The following is a 21,341-nucleotide window of genomic DNA, read 5'->3' on the forward strand; positions in this document are numbered from 1 at the left end:
AAAGACTGAACGTAACAACCTCCCCCTCCCCGCCCCCCCATTATGTCACATGCTGCCTCTTTATCAGTTTTTAAACTGGCTCCCCTGGTGGACCAACTTCCGCCTGGCGTGCTGCACTGCTGCCTCTGATACAGTGGCTGCCGGCCCCACCCCCGGGAACTATAGAATAGTCGACTAACCGATAAAAATTCATGAGAATTGAATTCGACAATTCAATTAACCTATATTTAACATCCCTATCCCAAACCATCTTCTCTTGATAGGACTGAACATGTTATTCTGGAACAAGTGCTGCTACTGGTGCTCTAGTGAAATATTTTAAGAGTCTTTTAAAACAATTACCACATTTACAATACATCTATTGTAATATATTTTATAATTATGGGAAAATCTAGCCTCCATAGAAGCACCATTTGCAGGTGCCCACACAAATATACATAAAATAGACTTTCATACCCCAGAAATTTGGAACTGTGGGTTATGTTTTTCTGGGGTGACAGTGAAGGTTACCTGGATACAAGAACTCAGAACAGTGAGACTTTGTGCAGCTATAGGCAACTGCAGGCACTAATGCCAATGGATTTGTAAAATGGACCTCTCTCTCTTATTTGTAGCGAGAGCTGAATTTATGCAACTTGCATGATCAAACAAACGTACACTGCGCACAGTTTCCTGACACGGAAATGTGTGTGCAGGAAGTAGCTTGGTGAACACTTATACTAGGGCTTCTCTGTCAATTCCCTTAACATACGACTCATATGAACTCCCTGGACTAACCTCATAACATCAGAATTGATCAAGGATTTGTGTTTTACTCACCTTGGCTGCAATTCAGAGCCGGATAAATAGGAACCCTGCTGCTTTCAGACTAAAACACGGAAGACCCAGTCATGGGAGACCCTGAACCAAGTGGTATGTGATGGCATTTGAAATAACCTTGTGAACTGTTTGTAATATAAGCTCCATGGTACAGGGGCCACCTCCTTTGTCAGTCTGAGATGCCTAGCAGGCTATGGGTAGAGCAATGGTAAACTACCGGGCCAGCATCTTTGCCTTTTCATGAAAATACTGCCCGCTCTCTGCACTTTACTGCATCTTTTTCTCTTCGCTAGATGCAACTGTGGGTTAGTCTGTAGGAAGCTAGGACTCATCTTGCAAGAGAAACAAATACAGAGACTCCATTGTCAGGAGCCACAGGCTCCAGTGTTTTGAGAATGTGGTTGTGTCTCCTGCAGTACTCAGTACTTCCACTTTTCTGGGGTTGTGGGGTTCTTTAAACCTTTCTGGTTATGACCCCTATTTTTAAGAATCTCTTCCTCAACCATCAGCTTCCCCAGCCCCCTATGGCATTTTCCCATTTTCAATAGAGCAGCAATAACCAGTCCATGGTTTCACATGGTTTTCTAACTAAGAAAAAGCTAGCTTTGTTTACCAGATGCAACATTCCAGGTGACTTCCCCTTCAGGGAGACAAAGCTGTGCCAATTGTAAGGAGAAAAACAGATCAGAACAATTACTTTTTTTGCAAATAGGCTATGCACATATACTCTGTTTCCATTGTTAAAGATCTCAGTAGCACTTTGAGCTGTAGGGACTTTTTGACTGTTCATAGTATGCAGAGAACTTTAGAGTGAAAAAAATGCACTTTGTAATGTAATGCGATAGTATTCCTGATTGTTGTGATTTGGGGGTGAGATGTGAGTGTGTGATGCTTCCACTAGAAAGGAACAGCTCTGCCTGATGGAAAATAGGCTGGAAATACCAAGTCTGTCACTAAATATTTGAATAAACATTAGCCAGCCGCCCAGTGTCATTTCATGCAACTGTATTTCTGACCCAGGTAGTTTTGGAAAGAGGTGGGATTTAGTGGTTACCACATGAGGTGGGGTGTTAGGACTCCTAAATTCTATTTCATTATCTACAATGGACTCTGTAATGCCTTGAACCATCTCATGTCACCTCTCTCTGTGCCTCATCTTCCCATTTTGCAAAACTGGGATAATTATACTGACCACTAATAGCCATATAGGTACCTCCATAGGTAAGGCCTCATTGAAGGATGTGAGTCTAAGTTAATTAACATTCACAAAGCACTATGAACACCTCAGTAAAGGGCAGAGCATTGTGATATAGTGTTGACATTACCCTGGACTCTGCACATTAGCAGTGTTACCTATATTTTTCTAATGTTGCCTGCTTTTTGAATTTCTGCAGAACTTTCAATATTTCTGTCTTACACCCTTATCTGTCCTGTGGCTTCTCCCCAGAGGCTTGGGACATAAGGGTATCTTACAAGAGCTGTCTATTTCCCGGGACTGAAATAAAATTTTGTCTAATCTACTTTTGCTATATTATACTCATTTCAGGTATCCCACCCCTTAATGAGAAAGTTTGACTTTGCCAGACCTCTTTTTCCTATCAATTATGTAAGATTAGGTGTTGCAGTGAAGAATTTTAAACTCTTCAAGCTTTAAGTAGACTAAAATTTCATTTTGCTTTAGTGCTTCTGCTTGGGGTGACGCACACATGAAAGTAGGTGGTGAATGTGAGAAATATGGAGGAGATTATAAGAAATGGCTGTGCATCTGTAAAACAGTTTGGTTCTGACTTTTCCAAGAAATCTATGAAGCATTGTGTTGTAAAACCCACATCTCACCCACTGGCAGGCACTGTGCTATGAGCAGATCGCTTGTTCCTGCTACCTTTGTCATCACCTCTCAGAAGTTCATCTCAGTCTTCCCTCTCCCACCTGGCAATATGAGATGTTTTTCCTTCTGTTAGCAATAGGAAGAGATGATGTGAGGCGATGTCTTGGTTAAGGAAAGGAGAAAAGCCTTCAAGAGTAGAGTAGCTGGGCTTGAGAGCACTTCAGTTCAGGCTAGTTTACTGGGTCTAATTGGGTTAGTCTTCAGTGCAAAGAGTGGATTTGGAGTTGCTGCCATGAGAGTCGTGTGTCCTTCTGTGGAGAACCGATTAAGTTCTCAGAGATGAACATGGACTGAGAACTGAGGCCCTGAGTAGGCAGGGCACTTGGGCCCACTCCGCAGACGGTACTGCAGCCAAAGCGAGAAGGGATTCTTTTTGTCTGTGACCAGGACCAGGAGCAGGGTGCGAGGCAGGCACCACTGGGAGTGCCTGGAGCAGCCTGAGACTCTGAAGAGTCGACTCTGCTAGGATTTAAGATTATACATGCACTGTGAAATGAGGCGACGGTGCAGCTGAAAGGGAAGTGGAGCTTCTGCCATTCTGCAGAGCAACAACTTCTCCCTCTAAAAATATCCACCCTGCTCTGCACACTCTCTGCTGAGGGAGCCTGCCTTTCCTGCAACCGCAGCAAATGGGAAATAAGGCTAGTGGGCTTCTTGTAGGGTAGACATGGATCACATGACTCTTAGTCTAGTTATCCACGGAGGCCAGGAGAGTGACAGGAACGTGTTTGCTTCTCACCTGTGTGCAACCTCTGACTGATTTTTCTGTGCGTCAGTGGCCCCGACCCAAAAAAGTTTCCCTGCCCCTGTTGTAAAGCAATACACATAGCTGCTGCTGGAAGGGTTTCATTACTGCTCTGTCACTGCACCTGGGACCGAGCCGGAGCGAACTTTTACAGGCAGGGAATAAAAGCCTGCTCAGCAAAGAGGATTAAAAATGGGGAACCTTCTTAAAATGATGTTGTTCAATATGGCTGTTTCCTGATTTTTAAAGCCAAGCCCATATGGGCATAAAGGCCAGAGACAAACAAGTGAGAAACAATGTTCAAGGATGTTCTGCGTTGCTAGAGACAAATAATCAACTTCAGCCTTCTGCAGTAGGCATGAAAAAACCTTTCTTCTTCAGAAACTGATTTAAGTTCTCCCTGAAGGCCCTCACTGAACCATGATCACTCCGGTATCAGACTCCTGCACTCCCTGATTATCCACGTGGGGTCTTTGTTTCTCATCTGTAAAATAAGGATAATAATATTACCCTGCTTCACATAAGGATTATGTGTATTAAGTAATGTTTGTGAACGGTTTTGGGGTGCCACAGAAGAGCAACCTATTAGTACTATAATATCTAAATGACAGTTATTCTCTTTCACCTTTAGTCCACTTTTTCCCAGAGCAAGTGTACTTTTTAATGCTGACCAGTGTGTGTGTTTACTTATATAGTGGCAAGCCCTCTCATAAGACTGAAGGTAGTTTATGGCTGCACAAGTTAATGTGCCAATTCCTAGAAGTTGCAGGTAATCCACTGTATGATGTACTGTGCAAACACAGAACTAAGCAGTCTCTGCCCCCAAAGAATTTACAAATGGTGAATAAAAACAGAGATGTGCAAGAAAACAATAAGACACTATTGGGCAACACCCTCAACAAACCCATTGCTTAACCTTGTCAAGTTTTTTGTAAGCTTACTGCAAAGGAGAGTTTTAAGGAGTGATTTGTAGATGTTTGAGGAGCTACTTCAAATTAGGGATGCTAAATATTGGTTAATCAAATAGTTGAGTAACCTCATAAATTCTTATCGGTTAGTCGACTACTCTACAGTACTCGGGGGATGGAGCCGGGGTCGGCAGCCAGTGCACTCTGGTCCCACTTCCGAGTTACCCCCTGCCACTCCTTGCTGCTGCCAGGCAGGAGCTGGTCTGCGAGGGGAGCCAGTTTAAAAACCAGCTCCCCATGCGGACTGGCTGCCTGTTGCCCCATGCTGCTGCCTTGGATAAAGAGGCAGCAGCACAGGGTGGCAGCAGCCCCTTTCCGGGGGAGAGGAGTCTGTGCTCCTGGACCCAACGTGAGCCTGCCAGCCTACCTCCTAATACACTTTAAATGCAGAGCCACAGCAGAGGTAGGTCCTGGACCCATTGCAAGTCAGGACTGAGCCAAGTTGCTGGTTAGCCTGTTAAAAAATTTACTTGAGGGTGGCGGGTGGGGAAATGCATGTAGTCTATAGCTATAAGCTTTTGCTTATCTGTTAATCAGTTAATCTACTATATTATTACATCCCCACTTCAAATCACAATTTGTTTTATCAAAGATCCTCGAGGCATATGAACAGTTTAGTCTGGACCTGAATGTGCTGAAAGGCTACTTGAAACAGGTCAGGACAGACAGTCCCTTTCTTATCCAACAGCGACGCTTATTAATGCAAAGGTTGAGTACAGAACAAGATGCTTAATAGAGCTGGCATTTTCTAGGACAGGAAAATGTCTTAAACCTAGTTTTTTCCACTTTCAATTGATATTCAGTTGACATTTAATGAAAAATACAGTGAAGGAACCTGGGTGTCTGAGGTCACTTGTATTCCCTCTCAGTTAATCCTAATGTTCAAAAGCATAATCTATCATTTTGCCCATCACCTTTGCTGCTAAGTAGATAACACACTAATGAATCACTTTCTCCTGTTTTACAATATCATTTATTTCTACACCTCTGTAAATAAAGGAGCAAGGAAGGTGACCACTGAAAAAAGAAAGCAAAACATTTAGCAAGATTCCTAAAGGCAGCTTCTGACTCTTTAAGTTTTCCAGTTTCGGTTGATTTGTTAGCTATCATAGAATACTGGAACTGGAAGGGGCCCCAAGAGGTCATCAAGTCTAGTTCCCTACAGCTACAGCAGGAGGGGTCCCCTGCCCTCCGACTGGTGGCTGTCCGCCATTGTCTATCCACTGCTCTTAAATATCTCCAGTGATGGAGATTCCACAATCTCCCTAGCAGGGCCGGTCAACAACATTTTGGCACCTGAGGTGAGGCGCTCAAATGACGCCCCCATGCCCACTCGCTTGTGCCAAAACTTTGAAAGGTCTCAATTCTGCCTCCTTCCTCCAGCATAGCATGCCACCATCTCTGTGGATTTAGAGCAGAGAGAATACATCTGCACCAGCAGCAGACACAATTTTCTACACTCTGGGTCCTAGTGGCCCCTTCCCCCCCACAGTCTGGCACCTGAGGTGGCCGCCTCAGTTCACCTCATGGGAAGGCCGGCCCTGCTCCCTAGGCAATTTATCCCTGTGATTAACCACCCTGACAATTAGGACATTTTTTCTAACATCCAACCTAAACCTCCCTTGCTGCAGTTTAAGCCCATTGCTTCTTGTTCTAATGTACTTCAGTTTATGGTGTGACTTTCTCCCAGAATGCCAAAATCAGAGAATAGGCCTTTTAATTTGTCTATGATTTTAATAGTATCATCTGCTGCTTCTAGTTCATGCCCTGTTAAACAGGCAGAACTGCTGGTTCTCAATGCTTGGATGAGATGGTGTTCAGAGAAGGGATTTAGGGTTATTAGGAATTGGGGAACCTTTTGGGAAAGGAAGAGCCAATCCTGGAAGCACAGGCTTGACTTCTTAAACCAAAGTGGAACCAGATTACTGGCATGTAAAATTAAAAGGTTGCAAAGGGGTTTTTAAACTAAGGGCTGGAGGAAAGTGAACAGGTAACAAAGAAACACACAGTTTGAACAGACACATCCCTGAAGGCAGGATTTATTAAAGGGAACACTCCATATCCTTGTAAAAAGGCGAGGCTAGAAGTTGATAAAGTGCAGATAGGAAGTGAGGTGACAGTCAAATATGAGTCCCCTTCAATTATATCACATGAAGGCAGACAACTTAATATTGACAAGTTTTAGATGTATTTGTGTACACATGCTAGAAGTCTAAATACTAAAATGGATGGGTTTAACTTCCTGTTATTAAAGTATAATAATGATTTACCAGGCACCACAGAAACTTGGTGGAATTTTGATAATCAATCAATCGTGGTAATACCATGGTACAGAATAGATAGGATTGAGAGTAGGTTGCACTGGTAGAAGAGTTGCACTATTTTTTGTGAAAAAACAGTTAAAATAATAAAAACCTTAAAATGAATCTAACAGTACTGTGACAGACAGACAGACCCCCTCCCCCCATGCTTTATGAAATGGACTTATGGACATGAATTTATGTAACTCAAAGGTGCTTTGAACAAATTATTTTGTGAACCCACCAATTTTCATGTCATGATCTGCTGGTTCTGTTTATCTTACCTTGATGTATGCAGCATTTTTGTATGTAAAATTAGACATAGGGAGTAGGGAATACTTTGTGGGTTTTGAATGTGTGACTGAGGCTATGTGTAGACTACCTCTGGTATCCTGGAAATCCTCCGCTGCATCCAGGGAATGTGTCCGCTTTTTTTTGTGGAAGAGCAGACACACTCTTTCGGAAGCCCTGTCTTCCTCCTCCCACGAGGAAGAAGGGCTTTCCCAAAAGAGGGGTTTTTTTTCCAAAAGCGTGTAGACGGGCCAAATTTCGGAAAAGCCTCTTCCAAAAAAACTACTAGAAAAAGGTACACAAATTGTGGAGCACAATTTGCGTACCTTTTCCCAAAAAAACTGGGTAGTGTAGACGTGGAGGGACATGGAGGATGTTACCCTCAAAGTCTTGATGAACAATTGTTAAACAGTCTCTTTTGTCATTAAGTCTGAACAGTGATTGGTAGGGCGTGCCCTCAATTCCAACTCCAAAAAGAACAGGAAAGCAGAGGCCTTGGTCTTTTGGCTGGACTGCATCTGAAGGAAGGAGCTGAAGACCCCGGGGGGGGGGTAGACAACGCTGGTTTGGAGGGGCAGCTGGAAAAGAGGTTTTAGAGTGAATTTGAATAAGTTTATACTGAAGTTTCAGTGTAGAATTAGCTAAATGTTTTTGTTTCTTTTATTTGTTACCTACTTTTCTCTGCCTGTTCTCATTTATTACTATTTGAATCCTAGTGCATGCACTTAATAAAATCACTTTTATTTTCTATCAAACCCAGGGTAAGTAATTATTATCTGGGGGGGAGGGGGCAACCAATGTGTACATCCCCCCTTTCATTGTTAAAGGTGGCTTACCCTTACCTAATTTTTGGGGGTTTGATCCCATTTGGGAAGTAATACCCCAGGAAGCTGGGCCCTAAACTGCACTCTCTTCAGACATGAAGAGGTTCAGTGTCTTTACTGCTTCTTGGTGGGGGACCAGGGATCTCAGCTCGGGGCCTTGGCTGGGGGAGACCAGTGGGGCGGGCCCAGCAGAACCAGGTGGTGAGGAGCCCCAGAGAGTGGGAAGACAGTGGCAGTGGCTGTGTCAGCACCCCTGGGAGGCACCCCAAAGGGTCGTCTGTTACCGCACTCAGTCACAAGTCCATAGAATCTCTATGGATAGAAATTTCATGCATGAACAGCAAAAGTATAGCAGTAGGAATAGACTACGATGGTGATAGTGATTGTAAAATGCCTGGGTGCTGTAGAGAGGCTACAAAAACCATAAATCCAATCATAAAGGAGGGTTTCAACTGTCTCCATATTGACTGGGATCATGTCATCTTAGGATGAGACAGAGAAAAACTCTAGACAGCATTAATGACTGCTTCTTGGAGCAGCTGGTTCTGAAAGACACCAGGGTAGGAGGCAATTCTTGATTTATTCGTAAGTGGCACACACAGGGGAGCCAACAGCCACACTGGGCCCTTGGGCATGCTCCTGAAAGGGGTGTGGCCTCAGGCAGAAGGGGCCCTGCCAGACAACAGCATGCTGCTCCCAGTGCTCTTGCAGCAATTTAAAGGGCTCATGGCCCTAGGCACTGTTGTTGGTGCCTTAGCAGTGGCAGCAGCCAGAACCCTTAGCCCTTTAGAATCCCCAGAGCAATTGGCCTCCTTACACCCCCTCTTGGCAGGTCTGGACATACAGGATTTAGCCTAAGAGGTGACTATAGCTGAAGTGCTCAGAAATAACATCCATAAAGTCATTAAATGTAACTTCCTTATAGAGGGGAAAATACCAACGAAACCCACGCCAGCAACATTTCATTTTAAAAGGGGAACTATGCAAAAAGAAGGCATCACGTCAAAGTGAGAATTAAAAGAAACAATCACAAGATTGAAATGCCTGCAAGCTGTATGGACACTATTTCAAAACATTACAATAGAATCTCGGATTAACTTATACTGCTAAAGTGGACCAAAAATGCTACCCTGGCTAAACAGAGAAAAGAGGTAACTATAGACAGAAATACGCCCTTTAAAAAGTGAAAGTCAAATCGTGATCAGGAAAGTAGAAAGAAGCGTAAACGCTGGCAAGTCAACTATAATAAGGAAGGCCACAAATTTTTTTGAAGAGCAACCAGTAAGATACAAATAAACAGCAAAATTTTGTTAAGTCCATCAGAAGCAGGGAGCCTGCCTAACAATCAGTGGAGCTATTGGACTATTGAGGTGCTAAAGGAGCACTCAAGGAAGACAAGGTTATAGCAGAGAAGCTAAGTGAATTATATGCATAGGTCTTCATTGCAAAGGAAATGAGGGAGACTCACATCTGGGCCATTCTTTTTAGGTGAGAAATCTGAGGAACTGTCCTCAATTGAGGGCCAGAGGAGGTTTCCGAACAAATTGATAAATCAAACAGTAATAAGTCACCAGGACCAGAAAGCATTCACCCAAAAGTTCTGAAGGAACTTGAATATGAAGTTGCAAAAGAGCTAACTGTGGTCTGTAATCTGCCACTGAAATCAGCCTCTGGACCAGATGACTGGTGGACTCCTAATGTGTTGCTGATTTTTTCAAAAAGGTTCAAGAGGCAATTCTAGCAGTTACAGGCCACTAACGCTATGTCTAGATTGCAGGCTTCTTTCACAAGAAGCTTTTTGTGGAAGAGATCTTCTGGCAAAACTTCTTCAGAAAGAGAGCATCCACATTGTAAAAGTGCATCGAAAAAGCGATCTGCTTTTTCAAAAGAGAGAGGCCAGACTGGATGGACACTCTCTCGCATGTAAGCTGTGATTGCTGTGGACAGAATGGCCACCAGGGCACCTCTGCTTTTTCCTCTTCCCTTTTCTTCCAAAAGAACTCCCCCTTCCCTGTCCACACATGCCTTTTTACGAAAGAGCTCTTTCGCAAAAAAGCTTCGTCCTTGTAGAATAAGGATTACCAATGCCAGAAAAAAACCTGTGTTCTTTCAATTTTCTTGCAGAAGAACACAATTGCAGTGTAGACGTTCCTCAAGTTTTGTCGGAAAAATGGCCGTTTTTCCGACAAAACTCTAGTGTAATCATACCCTACAATTAACTTCAGTGCTAGGAAAATTTGTCAAAGTTGAAGTAAATAAAATCATTAGTCACCGAGGTGAACAAATTATGCTTGGAAAGAATCATTGTTTCTTGTCCAATTCTCAGAGGCCAAGAAGAACAATCCTCCCCCCCTTTTTAGATACCTGAAAACTGCTATCATGTTCCCTCTCAGTCTTCTCTTTTCCAAACTAAACAAGCCCAATTCCTTTATCCTTCCCTCATAGGTCATGTTTTCTAGATCTTTAATCATTCTTGTTGCTCTTCTCTGGACCGTCTCCAATTTCTCCACATCTTTCTTGAAATGTGGAGCCCAGAACTGGACACACTACTCCAATTGAGGCCTAATGAGTGCAGAGTAGAGTGGAAGAATGACTCCTTTTGTCTTGCTTAGGGTTGCTAGGTGTCCGGTATTTGGGGCCTCTGTCCAATAAAAAAATTTACAAAATACCAGACATGTGTAATGTCCAGTATTTTCTGGTTTTCCGGCAGGGCGCCAGACGGAAGCCTGGTGGGGGCGGGGGGAGTGGCTAGGAGGCGGGGCTTGATCAGCGCTGGGAGCCTCTAGTTGCATCTGAGGAGGAGGAGGAGGGGGAGCGCTGTCCCTGCTCCTGAGCGCTGGTCAAGTGCGTGGTGGAGCAGGGACTCGCTTCGCCAGGACCATGCGCAGGACGGGCAGTGCCCTGGAATCTGCACGTTCCAGGGTCAGTCCTGCTCCCCGCCAGCTGATTCGCTCCCACCCTAGCCATCCCCACTCTGCCCGACCTCCCCCCCCAGCTCTGCTTCCTATCGGCAACCTTTCCCCCAATCTCCCCCGGCCAGCCCCGCTGCCCCCAATTCCCCCCTCCCCGGCCAGCCCTGCTCCGGCCAGCCGCTCCTCCCCCGATCCCTCTCCGGCCATCCCCGCTGCCCCCGACCCCTCTCCCCAGCTCTGCTTCCCCTTCCTCCAGTCCAGCCCCGCTCCCGTCCTGGCCGGTCTCTGCCCCCCTCTGCCCCAATCGAGTGTGTCTGGTATTTTTTTTTAGACTACCTGGTAACCCTAGTCTTGCTCACAACACTCCTGTTAATACAGCTGAGAATCATGTTTGGTTCTTTTGCAACAGTGTCACGTTGTTGACTCATATTTAGCTTGTGGTCCGCTATGACCCCTAAATCCCTTTCTGCAGTACTCTCCTAGACAGTCACTTCCCATTCTGTATGTGTGAAACAGATTGTTCCTTCCTAAGTGGTGTACTTTGCATTTGTCCTTATTGAAACTTCATCCTATATACCTGAGATCATTTCTCCAGTTTGTCCAGATCATTTTGAATTATGACCCTATTCTCCAAAGCAGTTGCAACCCCTCCTAGCTTGGGATCATCTGCAAAATTAATAAGCGTACTCTCTATGCCAATATCTAAATTGTTGATGAAGATATTGAACAGAACTGGTCCCAAAACAGTGCCCTGCAGAATCCCACTTGTTATGCCCTTCCAGCATGACTATGAACTGTTAATAACTACTCTCTAAGAATGGTTATCTAGCCAGTTATGCACCCACCATATAGTAGCCCCATCTAAGTTGTATTTGCCTAGTTTATTGTTAAGAAGATCATGCAAGACCATATCAAATGCATTACTAAAGTCTAGGTATACCACATCCACCTCTTCTCCCTTATCCACAAGACTCGTTATCCTATCAAAGAAAGCTAACAGATTGGTTTGATATGATTTGTTCTTTACAAATCCATGCTGGCTGTTACCCATCACCTTATTTTCTTCCTTAATTACCTGCTCCATTTTCTTTCTTGGCTGGTCTGTAGTTAAATTGACTGGTCTGTAGTTTCCTGGGCTGTTCTTATTTCCCTTTTTATAGATGGGCACTATATTTGCCTTTTCCCAGTCATCTGGGAAATCTATTCTTACATCCATGATTTTTCAAAAATGATAGCTAACAGCTCAGAGACCTTCTTTGTCAGCTCCTTGAGTTTTCTAGGATGCATTTCATGAGGCCCTGGTGACTTGCAGACATCTAACTTTTCTAAGTGATTTTAACTTGTTCTTTTTTTATTTTAACTTCTAAACCTACCCCATTTTCCCATCCTCAGACTACTAAAGAATGATTTCATCAGCAAAAGCAAAGAAGTTATGTACATTCCCATCTTTGTGTTGAATTTCATCACAGCTCAGAAACAGGCCATGCTTCTTTAATCCAGACCATTCCATGGCCCACGAGTACATAAGAACATAGGAACGGCCAGACTGGGTCAGACCAAAGGTACATCTAGCCCAGTTCTCTGTCTTCTGACTATGGCCAGTGCCAGGTGCCTGAAAGGGAATGAACAGAACAGGTAATCACCAATGATCCATCCCCTGTTGCCCATTCTCAGCTCTGACAAACAGAGACTATAGACACGATTCCTACCCATGCTGACTAATAGCCATTGCTGGACCTATAGTCCATGTATTTATCTAGTTCTTTTTTGAACCCAGTTAAAATCCTGGTCTTCACAACATCCTCTCGCAAGGAGTTCCACAGGTTAACTTTGCATTAAGTTGAAATACTTCCTTTTGTTAGTTTTAAACCTGCTACCTATTAATCTCATTTGGTGACCCCTAGTTCTTGTTATGAGAACAAGTAAATAACTTTTCCTTATTTAGTTTCTCCATACCAGTCATGTTTTTATTAATCTCTATCATATCCCCTTGTGGCATAGTTGGGGTGCTGTCTGCTCTGTGACCCGGTGTCCCCCTGCACTGTGATGGGAGATTCTCACTGACTCTCCCAAATGTGTATTAACCCAGACACACAGGCTCAGCCTCCCAGGGAGGGAGACAAAGAAAGGAGGGCTGAGACCGAAACCTGGCTGGGGGGCAGGGCTGGAAGAGAGTTTTAGTTTCTGTCTGGAATCATGGATAAAGCAGCCTAAGCAAGGGGCTGGGATTTAGGAGCCCAGTCTCCCCCATCTCAAGGGGGCTGAGGCATCCTAGGCCTGGGCCTGTAACCAGATTACATCTGTGCTGTGCTGTATCCTGGAGAAGCAATAAACTCCCTCTATTCTGCCGGCTGGTAGAGTCTGTTCGTGCCACTACGGGGGTGCAGAGGCGAGGGAACCCTGCCACACCGCCACACCCCGTTCGAGCTATGTCTACATAGCAGCATTGTTTTGAAATAACCGATGTTATTCTGAAATAACACAGTCCGCGTCTCCACACCAAGGAGTTATTTCGACATAATGTTGAAATAATGTCAAGCTGGAAGACTTCTTACTCCAACTCCTGTCGTCCTCATTTTACGAGGAGTAAAGGAAGTCGGAGGGAGAATGCTCTAACTCTGACTTCCTGCTGTGTAGATAGCGCCAAAAGCCGAAATAAGCTATTTCGACTTAAACTACACAATTGACATAGCTCAGGTTGCATAGCTTATTTTGGCTTTAGCCTTGCTGAGTAGACATGCCCTCAATTTTCTAAGATGAAAATTCCCAGTCTTATTAATCTTTCCTCATATGGCAGCCATTCCAAACCCCTAATAATTTTTGTTGCCTTTTTCTGAACTTTTTCCAATGCCAAGATATCTTTTTTGTGATGAGGTGATTGTATCTGCATGAAGTATGCAAGATGTGGACGTACCATGGATTTATATAGCAGCAATAAAACATTCTCTCTCTCATTCTCTATCCCTTTTTGGGGAGTGTTGGGATTTGGATGGGCTACATTGGCCCTTTTCCTTTATTCTTCATGATGCTTTTTCAAAGTGAATTGACCTCTGACCCAACATGACAGAGAGAGAGTTTCACTCTCACCTGACCCTCACCCAGAAGCTGTATTAGAATATGGAAACTAGATTGTCTGCAAAGCTGTTTGTTCTCTGCTTCACCGTGAGCCTCTCTCCAGAACCTCCCAAGCCTGCTCACTTTCTGCCAGACAATTTGATTTCCTATTTTAAGGAAATGTTGTGAGAATAGGTGTCCTTTATCTATAATATTGTGGGCACAGGTCACCCTGAAGAGTGAGAGGAGAGGAAGAGTCCATGACAGCATCTCCTTTTGCATCATGATCCTGAGGGGAAAAGGCTGGTTTGCAGTAGGGATGTGAATGGGTAACCAGTTAACTGGTTACCTGGTAAGCCTCACCCTTACTGGATGAGGCTTACCAGGTAATAGCTAACCAGTTCCCTGGCAGTAGCTCCCCACCCACAGCCTGCTGCAGGTGGAGGGCTGCTCCAGCCTAGGGACACCAGCCAATAGGCCGCCCCGCGCAGCTGGAGCTAGGAGCCAGCAGCCTGCCCTGCACTGCTGGGGCTGGCAGCTGGCAGCCAGCAGTCAGTCCCACGAGGTTAGGGCTGAGAACTGGGACCCAGCAGCCAGTCCCCATATGGGACTAGGAGTAGAAGCCCCATGGGCTCGAGCTGCTACAGCCAGTTGGAACAGTCTCTGGCCCAGGATCCTGCTTAGTGAACTGATTAAATGTTAGATTAACCTAACGTTTAGTCACTTAAATGATTAATTGGGATTTTACATCCCTAGTTTGCAGTGGAGAGTACACAGCACACCCACTGAAGGGGCATACGAGTAGGTGCCTTCTCCCAGCACACTGGGCAGAATTCCCCACTCCCTTGACTCCCCAGGGACAACTCGGGCTATGTGTGGGTTCCACAGTCCACACCTCACTGAGGAGTTGCCAAGGCAGCCAACCTTCCAATAAAAACAGGACTCGGAAATCTGCATATTTCAGTTGTGACACAACAGTCCAGTTTGAGATTAACAAAACAAGACACTGACTTTTCCAGCAAGCACCATTAAGTGACATTTGCAAGTACTTGCTCTCCGACTGCATCTCTGAGCTACACATGAGGCAACTCTTGATTTAGGTCAACCACATCCTGTTTCCTGGAATGTCCGGGGGACGACACAAAAGAGTGACGTTTACATCTGTTTATAGCAAATATGCCTAATTCTGTTTTTAAAATGCCCTTGCTGTTCGGCAGTGAGACAGGTCTAGTTTCTGTCCATAGAAATAACTGAATGTCTGCATACTGTACATCATGCATAAAACACGAGCTCACCACAACCCATGGGTTTGTGCAATTTGGGGCAGAAAATACTCAGTCCTTTGGAAGATCAATGGCCGGAATTTATTGCTGTGTTACTAATGCTTGTTATGGAATGAAGCAGATATGATATTTCTTCAGCTAAAGTATCAACAGAAATAAGCATGTATGGTATTGAGAAATGGTTACTACACACAACACATTGCAACAGAAGATAGCATGTGTTATTCAAGCAATGGCAACTTCCACAACTCAGCCCTGCCCGTGAACCTCCGTCCCAATCTGCAGTGCAGCACACTCTCACAACTCTGCCAATGTACATAACGAATCGTGCATAGAGTCCTGATTCTCTGACTAGGCGGGGCTGATTAATCACTTGCGAAGCTGTGCTGCTGTGCAGTTTAGAGGGAACACTGGACTTGACCCAAGGCCCACTGCAATGCACAGTGGACACTGGATTAGGCCAATTGGGATTTCTTAGCAAAATTATTTCTCATTCCTACTTACTTCCAGGTCTCAACCATCAAGTGAGAGGATCTGAAAACAAGAAGCGGTACAGTGAGATTTTCCGAAGTTTGGATGCTTTAGAAATCTCGATCGGAAATGCGTATGTATAGAAGCAGCATGGGACTAGTTCCATGGAGCTTTAACCATCCATATCTACTTTTTCCCTTTCCTTCTTTTACAGAATTTACACAATCACTGTGTGCACTGTGACAGACCCTGGGCAGCTGGCTGCAATAGTTTGATGGAGGGCAGATATGCTGGGAGCTGAGTGAATGGCTTTTTGTTTCCGGAGTGAACTGCCAGAGACTGCTTCCATGTAATCAAGGCAGGCACCCGAGGCTAATTAAGAACTTGCCTGAAGCAGCAGACTAATTAGATACCTGCAGCTAATTAAGACCTGTGGGGCTTCCCTAGATAAAGGAGGGGAAAGGAAAAGAGTGAAGGACTGAGAGGAGGAAGTCTGTTGTCGAGAAAGGAAAGATTCCCTCAAGTTCCATGAGGAAGATGCTAGGGGAGCATTTGGGGAAGTGGCCCAGGGAAAAGGCTGCTGTATTGGGGCTAGAGGGAAAACCCTCCCAACAGTTGCTGCTACTTAGGTTCCCTGGGCCAGAACCCCAAGTAGTGGCTATGCCTGGGGTCCCTCCAATTCTCCCCACACCACTAGAAAGTCTGATTCTGGAAAAAGGAGGCCCAGGTTTAAGGAGGGGGGTCTCCCCCCCCCAATTTATTGACTTTGCCAGTGATGAAAATGGCTCAGTAAGCTGTGACCCTGACCTTTAGAAAAAGATAAGAGGCAGTATGGAGGGTCACAGTGAGCCTCTGAGGCATATAGTAACCACCTAGATGTACAGGACCCTCGGGACAGAGAGAGATGTGCCACAGTACTGTCACTCTTTGAGACTCATTACCTCCATTGCTTACTAGTAACCTTTTCATGTTTAGAAAAATGAGAATCCCTTCCCTACTGCTTTTTCTCTCAGACTTTCTGCCTATAATTTGGATTTACAGGCAGTCCCCGGGTTACGTACAAGATAGGGACTGTAGGTTTGTTCTTAAGTTGAATTTGTCTGTAAGTCGGAACTGGTACATATTGTAGGGGAAACTCTAGCCAAACATTTCTCCAGAGCTCAGTTTTATTCTCCCACACCTCACTTCCCTCAGTCCTTTATTCTCAAGCTGAGGTATCTGCTGAGAAAAGCCGCTCCGTGTCTCCCTAGTCTGCTGGGGGGGTGCTAGCTTCGCGTCTCCCTGGTCTGCTGGGGGGAAGCAGCTAGTGCGGGGTTGCCTCACCCCGTTTGTAAGTAGGGATCCAATGTAAGTCGGATCCATGTAACCCGGGGACTGCCTGTACTTAACTAACTATCATCTTCCAGGCTTCCTAGGCTAGTCAATCATTTTCTTTTCTTCTGAACTTTGCAGTTCCTTAATAGCGAGAGGATGCTTTCAGGGAGCCCTGGATTTACACCAGTGACAGTGAGAGCAGAATCTGCTCCATTATTATTGTTGTTGTCAATACTTAATATGTGTGTTATAGTAGCACCCAGAGACCAACCTGATTCAGGGCCCCATTGCACTAGGCGCTGTAAGGGATGTAATAGTGTAGTCGATTAATCGATTAACCAGTAACCAAAAGCCTATAAGTTAATGCTGTAGACTACACACATTTCCCTCCCTCCACCGCACCAATACATTTTTTAGCAGGCTGGCCAGTGGACTGGCTCAGTCCTGGTTCATGCTGGGTCTGGGACCTACCCCCACTGCATCTCTGCATTTAAGGTGTATTAGGAGCCAGGCAGGCAAGCAGCCCGGCTCAGTTCTGGCTCACACCAGGTCTGGGAACGCAGACCACCCCCAAACAGGGGCAGCAGCACAGGGTGACAAGCAGCCAGTCTGCAAGGGAAGCTAGTTTTAAAAATGACTCCCCTCGTGGACCAGCTCCCTCCTGGCACCCCAAAGGCAGCAGTGTGTAGTGGCAGGGGGCTCCTTGGGAGTGAGGCCAGAGTGCAATGGCTGCCGGCCTCACTCCCTCCTAGGGACTAACCCGTAGGAAATCGTGAGGTTAATCGACTATTCAGTTAACCGATATTTAACATCCCTAGTACAGAGTGAGTGACTGTCTCTGCTCTGAAAATCTTGTCTTTCAGCCTTAATCCACACACATTCTGAGCCTGACTGTGGGATCCTCACGTGATGGTGACCACTTAAATGAATAGGTCTATTTGCGTGACTCAGTGCTCACTACCGTAAGCTTCCTACCTGGCCCTATATTATATAATGAAACACTTGTTTTCTCTCCAGTGTTTTATGTTTGCCCGCTAAAGCATGCCATCTCAAATAAAGCTATTTAACTTGCAAAAGAAAAAAGTATATATGAAATCATAAAGGGAGGCCCATTACAAAAGCCAATAAAATGTCAGAGAAGTGATGATTTAAATAATCTCTATTGCTTTGTAGAGTATTAAATGGTAAATGATGGGGATTACAGGAACAACAAGGCTACGTCTATATTGTCAAGGTTTTGTGCAAGAGTTTTTGTGTTAGAGTATTTGAGTAAGAGAGCGTCTACACTGGCATGTGCCTTTGCGCAAGAGATGTGCTTTTGCGCAAGAGCATCCTTGCCAGTGTAGACGCTCTCTTGCTCAAGAAAGCTCCGATGGCCATTTTAAACGTCGGGCTTTCTTGCACAAGAAATTGATGTTGCCTGGCTACACTGGCCTCTTGCGCAAGAACAGTTGCACAAGAGGGCTTATCCCTGAGTGGGAGCGTCAGAGTATTTGCACAAGAAGCCCTGATTTTATACATTAGAACGTCAGTGTTCTTGCGCAAGTACTCGCGGCCAGTGTATACGTAGCCCAACGGTTCAGCTAGAATTCAAACAGATAAAAGACGGAGTGTTCATTCTGCTGCGTATGTTTGTTCTGTTGCTCTAGTTAGCTCTGGGATAGACGCAGACACCCCCTTAGAGCTGTTCAGGTCGGACCTCCCGTCAGCACCCTCGGGACCTGGCAAATCCCAAACAAGGAAGTTTGCCAGAGCAGGGGAGGACTAAGTTGCCCCCCTTTAATCTCAGTCATGCTGGGCTCCCGGCCCTGGCAGGGCTGCTTATCCAGACTTCCACCAGTCCAGCTGGACTGCCAGCCCCATTACTGCTGGCCCCTGGACTCCCTGCTGCCAACTTAGTTGGGCTTCCAGCCTCGCTGCCACCAGCCCTGCTGTCACCATCCTGGCAGGGCTCCTAGCCCTGGAAGGGTTCCCAGTCACCGGCCTTCCTACACTGGACTCCCAGCCACTGGGGCTCTCTGGTCCAAGAAAATCCATGGTTTTGCCGGACAACAGAGTCCTGGTTTAGGGAGAGTCAGCCTTGGTTGCACTATAAGCCGTCCTCTGTGTATACTCCATAAACATAGTCTTAGTTACATCCACGAAATTCAATGAAGTAATTGAGGCTGGGTAATAGACTCATAGCATTCTAGAACTGGAAGAGACTTTGAGAGGTCAAGTCCAGTGCCCTACACTCATGGCAGGACCAAGCACCATTTAGATCATCCTTTACAGCAGTGTGTCTAACATGCTCTTAAATACCTCCAGTGATGGAGATTCCATAACCTCCCTAGGCAATGTATTCCAGAGCTTTACCACCCTGACAGTTAGGAAGTTTTTCCTAATAACAAACCTAAACTTCTCTTGCTGCAATTTAAGCTCATTGCTTCTTATGCTATAGTCCTGCATTTTGCAGCTTCCAATATAGCTTTAAGTTTGCATTATTTAATCAGCGTATTTACTTTACAGGACAGCTGACATGTTCATTGGTGACTCAGAGAGCACTGACACCACAGACCTGACCCCAGAGAGCAAGGTGCTCCTAGTAAGTCCTAAGAGAGAACTCTTTTCAATAGAGATATGATTGAGTAGCATTTGTTCTAGCAAGGGAAACTAAGTTGTTTTGGTTAGGGTTCTTACCACAGGAGAGAAAGAGAGATGCTAGGTGCACAGATACAGTGGTCATAAGAACCTGTACAAAATAGAAAATGAAAGAGTTAGCATGGCTAACTTTACTTTGGTGGCTAAAGAAGAGACATTACAGGCAGTCCCTGGGTTACGTACAAGATAGGGACTGTAGGTTTGTTCTTAAGTTGAATCTGTATGTAAGTCAGAACTGGCGTCAGCCGCTGCTGAAACTGATCAGTTTCAACCGCGGCTGAATCTGGACGCCAGTTCTGACTTACATACAGATTCAACTTAAGAAACCCAGGCGTCCCCAAGTCAGCTGCTGCTGAAACTGATCAGCGGCTGATTCCAGGAAGCCTGGGGCAGAGCAAGAGCTTGGAGCTGCGGGTGTGCTCCAAGGCTTTGCTCCCCGTCTCCCTGCAGACCAGGGAGACGGGGAGCAAAGCCGCGGAGCACGCCCGCAGCGGGACAGCCCGGGCGCGCTTGAGCTGTCCCCCTGAGGGCGTGCTCCGCAGCTTTGCTCCCCGTCTCCCTGGTCTGCAGGGAGACGGGGAGCAAAGCTGCGGGGCATGCCCGCAGCGGGACAGCCCGGGCGCACTTGAGCTGTCCCCCTGCGGGCGTGCTCCGCTGCTTTGCTCCCCATCTCCCTGGTCTGCAGGGAGACGGAGAGCAAAGCCTTGGAGCACACCCGCAGCGGGACAGCCCAGGTGCGCCGCGGCTGTCCCACTGCGGGCGTGCTCCGAGGCTTTGCTCCCCATCTCCCTGGTCTGCTGGTTGGGAGATGGGGAGCAAAGCCGCGGAGCATGCTCGCAGGGGGACAGCTCAAGTGCGCCCGGGCTGTCCCGCTGCGGGCGTGCTCCAAGGCTTTGCTCCCCGTCTCCCTGCAGACCAGGGAGACGGGGAGCAGCTTTTCTCGCCCCGGAGGATGGGGGCGGCGGATCGCGGCGCATCTGGGCGTCCCGCCGCTCCCGTCCTCCGGGGCAAGAAAAGCCCTGTTCATAACTGCGGATCCGACATAAGTCGGATCCGCGTAACTCGGGGACTGCCTGTACTTCATGACATTTTCAGATGCATGCCGTTTGGAGTCATTCTTGCCAACTCAGGAGAAGTAATTTTCTCTATGGTAAGAATCAGTAGGTAAAGTAGGGCAGAGGTCTCAAATGCAAACATTTATGGCCCAAGCACTTCCCCAATCTAGCCTGCAAAATATTTTAAATATTTAAAATTAAAAGTTATTAAATCAGGCATGTGTGGCTGAGGTGTGCTGGGACTCACTCATGGATACGGCTTCCAGAAGCATTCAGGCCCCCAGCAGCCACATAGTCCAGCTTTCAGAGGATGCCACTTGATCTGGGAAACCTCTGCCATGATGTGAACTGCACTAGTCAGGGAGCTGCCCAAGCTGAAGTGGTTCTGCAGCCAGCGGAATGGAGATGTTGGGTTTGACTTTCAGTTACCCCAGGCCAGGATTCTGGCATGAAGACATGGATGTTAGTGGGGAGGGGGAGGCAGGATCCCAATGCGAGGGTATGGATGTTGGGGGGGGGGGGGCATCCCAGCCCAAGGACATGGGGGTGTCAGGGCGCGGACTCAGTTTCAGGTCTTTTGTAGGATCCTGGTTTCTGTCTGGGCTCCTGGACATAGTGGAAGACACTAGCAACTTGCATGTACTGAATTGCCAACCCCAAGCGTTCAAAATGCATGAATCAGCCTCCATCTGAACCCCTAAAAAAAGAGAATAGCTTCTTGGAACCACAGCTAAAATACAGTTGGGGATCTTTTTATTTGGAATTTAGTGCTTGAGG

The 21,341-nt window shown here is 46.0% G+C and overlaps 1 protein-coding gene across 2 annotated transcripts in view; it reads left to right on the forward strand.

The window, feature by feature from the left end:
- Positions 1-672: 672 nt before the first annotated feature.
- The window catches only part of GMIP (GEM interacting protein), a 62,641-nt gene continuing 41,972 nt past the window's right edge, over positions 673-21,341 (forward strand). For both annotated transcript variants that reach the window (XM_006130253.5, XM_075902464.2), the window contains exons 1-3: positions 673-912; positions 15,595-15,688; positions 19,378-19,453. In XM_006130253.5, the coding sequence (XP_006130315.3) occupies positions 891-912; positions 15,595-15,688; positions 19,378-19,453 (192 nt within the window). In that variant the 5' untranslated portion in view covers positions 673-890. The remainder of the gene's footprint in view (positions 913-15,594; positions 15,689-19,377; positions 19,454-21,341) is intronic.

This window comes from Pelodiscus sinensis, chromosome 31 (genome assembly GCF_052426305.1).
Source record: "Pelodiscus sinensis isolate ZL-2025 chromosome 31, ASM5242630v1, whole genome shotgun sequence".
Taxonomy (NCBI): Eukaryota; Metazoa; Chordata; order Testudines; family Trionychidae; genus Pelodiscus; species Pelodiscus sinensis.